A 2,219-nucleotide genomic window follows, 5' to 3' on the forward strand; every position below is an offset into this window, starting at 1 on the left:
AGATTAAAACATGCCATGTTCATTTTGGTCCTGAATTGTTGTCTAGAGCATTCCTAGAATAAAAAGAATGACTGTAGAATCTATGTTTTAGGGCTGATTAAAGAGCAAAGAGATTGGTTTATAAGTAATGAAGTTAATAAGATTTATTATAGGACCTAAGGAGAAGAAAGTTACGGTGCAACTGCCTGCTCCATTATCAGGACAGATATGAAAGAGCACTAATGCACTGTGAGAAAACAAAATCACCTTATCTCTGATTGTATCAGTTTGCATCACAGATAGAGATAAGGAAAAAAAACTACCCAAGTATCTTAATTATTTAACTGCATCACTACTTCCTTCTATATGTGCCAAATATTGCTGTTCTGTTTTTCATTTTTCCCATAGAAGTAACTATTTTGTTTTATATTTTTTGAGTAGAATCCAGAGGAATAATGGTATGAATGTTTAATTCTTGGAAGTATTTGTTTTGCACATTTCAGCTGACATTTCTCATTTTTCTTAAATGATGGCAGGTGATTAAACTCTGTAGTGTAATTCATCACGTCCACTAAGTACATGGGGAATACAAACAACATGTCTGAATTCATCCTTTTGGGACTTACCCAGGACCAGGTCCTACAGAAAGCCTGCTTTGGGATGTTTTTGCTTTTCTACACAGCAATTCTGATGGGGAATCTACTCATCATTGTCACAATCAAGACCAGCTCCCGACTGATGTCTCCTATGTATTTCTTCCTCAGTTATCTCTCCTTTGTAGACATTTGTTACTCCTCTGTCACTGCTCCCAAACTGATTGCAGATTTCCTTGTCCAAAGGAAAACCATTTCTTATGTTGGCTGCATGGCACAGCTCTTTGGGGTTCATTTCTTTGGTTGTACTGAAATCTTTCTTCTCACAGTGATGGCCTATGATCGGTATATTGCAATCTGTAAACCTCTCCACTATACAACTATTATCAACAAGAGCGTATGTAGCTGGATGGTAGTCTTTTCTTGGCTAGGAGGGTTTGTGCATTCATTAGTACAGACTCTCCTTACTGTACACCTTTCCTTCTGTGGGCCCTATGAAATAGATCACTATTTCTGTGATGTCCACCCACTACTCAAATTGGCCTGTACTGATACCTACATCATTGGGCTCATTGTCATTGCTAACAGTGGCATGATTTCTCTGAGCTGCTTCCTTGTTTTGGCTGTTTCATATATTGTCATCCTAGTCACATTGAGAACTCATTCTTCTGAAGGACGCCTCAAAGCCCTATCCACCTGTGCCTCCTACATCACAGTAGTGATTCTGTTCTTTGGGCCATGCATTTTCATCTATATGAGACCTTCCACCACCTTCTCAGAGGACAAGAGTGTAGCTGTATTCTACACCATTATCACTCCAATGCTCAATCCTATAATATACACCTTGAGAAATGAGGAGGTAAAAATGCTATGAGAAAACTGTGGAGCCAAAAAAATGCTTTGGGGTGGGAAATGATGCCTTTTAATGAATTAAATTCAATTAAAAAAGTTTTATATACCGCTATTCCAAAGATCATAGCGGTAAACAGCAAGTAAGCTAATTAGCAAGTAAGCTAATTTGCCCCCCAACAGTCTGGGTACTCATTTTAGCGACCTCGGAAGGATGCAAGCCTGAGTCGAGCTTGGGCCCTTTTGCTGGTCTTGAACTCGCAACCTTGTGGTTTTGAGTGAATGGCTGCAGTACAGGCATTTAACCACTGCGCCACCAGGGCATATTGTTCTTTTAATATTGTGAGCCACTCTGGGTCCCAGTTTTGGGAAAAGAGTGGGATACTACTACTACTAAAATTAATAAACATATAAAAACAGAGATGTAAAATTATGTTTCTGAGGATCTAATTCCATATTACACCAGTGGTGTGATTAGTGATGAATCATAGAATCATAGAATTGTAGAGTTGGAAGAGACCACTAGGGCCATCCAGTCCAACCCCCTGCCATGCAGGAAATCCAAATCAAAGCATCCCTGACAGATGGCCATCCAGCCTCTGTTTAAAGACCTCCAAGGAAGGAGACTCTATCACCCTCCGAGGGAGTGCATTCCGTTGTCGAACAGCCCTTACTGTCAGGAAGTTCCTCCTAATGTTCAGGTGATGGTGTGGGAGATTGTTGTCATCACAGCTCCTTAGGAGTACAGGATAAGCCCACTTTAGGAACAGAGGCTAAACATCAGTAAAAATTCCTCCC

General features: G+C 40.2%; 1 protein-coding gene across 1 annotated transcript; it reads left to right on the top strand.

Annotated features, from left to right (window-relative positions):
* Nucleotides 1-558: 558 nt before the first annotated feature.
* On the top strand, nt 559-1,446 carry LOC121919996 (olfactory receptor 4S2-like). The gene has a single exon (XM_042447064.1). The coding sequence runs from the start codon at nt 559-561 to the stop codon at nt 1,444-1,446; it is 888 nt and encodes a 295-aa protein (XP_042302998.1).
* Nucleotides 1,447-2,219: the final 773 nt, after the last annotated feature.

The sequence above is a fragment of the Sceloporus undulatus genome, chromosome 1 (assembly GCF_019175285.1).
Source record: "Sceloporus undulatus isolate JIND9_A2432 ecotype Alabama chromosome 1, SceUnd_v1.1, whole genome shotgun sequence".
Taxonomy (NCBI): Eukaryota; Metazoa; Chordata; class Lepidosauria; order Squamata; family Phrynosomatidae; genus Sceloporus; species Sceloporus undulatus.

Coding starts and splice junctions, on each gene's coding strand:
- LOC121919996 (XM_042447064.1), top strand. CDS start 559: ATGGGGAATACAAACAACATGTCTGAATTCATCCTTTTGGGACTTACC.